General features: G+C 60.6%; 1 protein-coding gene across 1 annotated transcript in view; it reads right to left on the reverse strand.

Moving 5' to 3' along the window:
- Positions 1-503, reverse strand: part of EMH_0014210 (uncharacterized protein) — a gene marked incomplete at both ends in the record, with an annotated part of 12379 nt that overhangs the window by 2473 nt on the left and 9403 nt on the right. Inside the window, one exon of the mRNA XM_013500034.1 lies at positions 184-501. Coding sequence (XP_013355488.1) covers positions 184-501 — 318 coding nt within the window. The remainder of the gene's footprint in view (positions 1-183; positions 502-503) is intronic.

Below are 503 nucleotides of genomic sequence, written 5' to 3' on the forward strand. Positions count from 1 at the left end.
GTGTGCAGCCCAGAGTATGCGGGGCCCCGCAGCAGCAGCAGCAGCAGCTGCTGCTGCTGCTGCTGTTGGTGCTGGTGCTGCAGTGGATCCCGCTGCTGCAGCAGCTGCAGCAGCAGGATCGCAGCAGCAAAGGCAGCAGCGCAGCAGATGCATTGCTGCTGCATCTTTTTTCAGCTCGGAAACCCGAAAGTGAAAATGTAAGATATCTTCTGCTGCTGCTTCTTCCTCTTGCTGCTGCTGCTGCTGCTGCTGCTGCTGCTTGCTGCTGCTGCAGCGTAAGAGCTGCAGCAGCCCGCGGGGGAGACACACACTGAAGGTGAGGTGCAGAGGCAGAGACGCACAGGCGGGGGTGTGGGGCCCTTGGGGGGTGGCAGCTAGCCAGGAGACAGCAACAGGCAGCAGCAGGTCCCCCCCCTTGTAATAGATTGCTCTCCTGCTGCTGCTGCTGCTGCTGCTGTTGCTGCTGCTGCTGCTGTCTACTACAGAGAGAGACATCTCAAGGG

This window comes from Eimeria mitis, genomic scaffold, assembly GCF_000499745.2.
Source record: "Eimeria mitis Houghton genomic scaffold, Emh_scaff494, whole genome shotgun sequence".
NCBI classification, from domain to species: Eukaryota; Apicomplexa; class Conoidasida; order Eucoccidiorida; family Eimeriidae; genus Eimeria; species Eimeria mitis.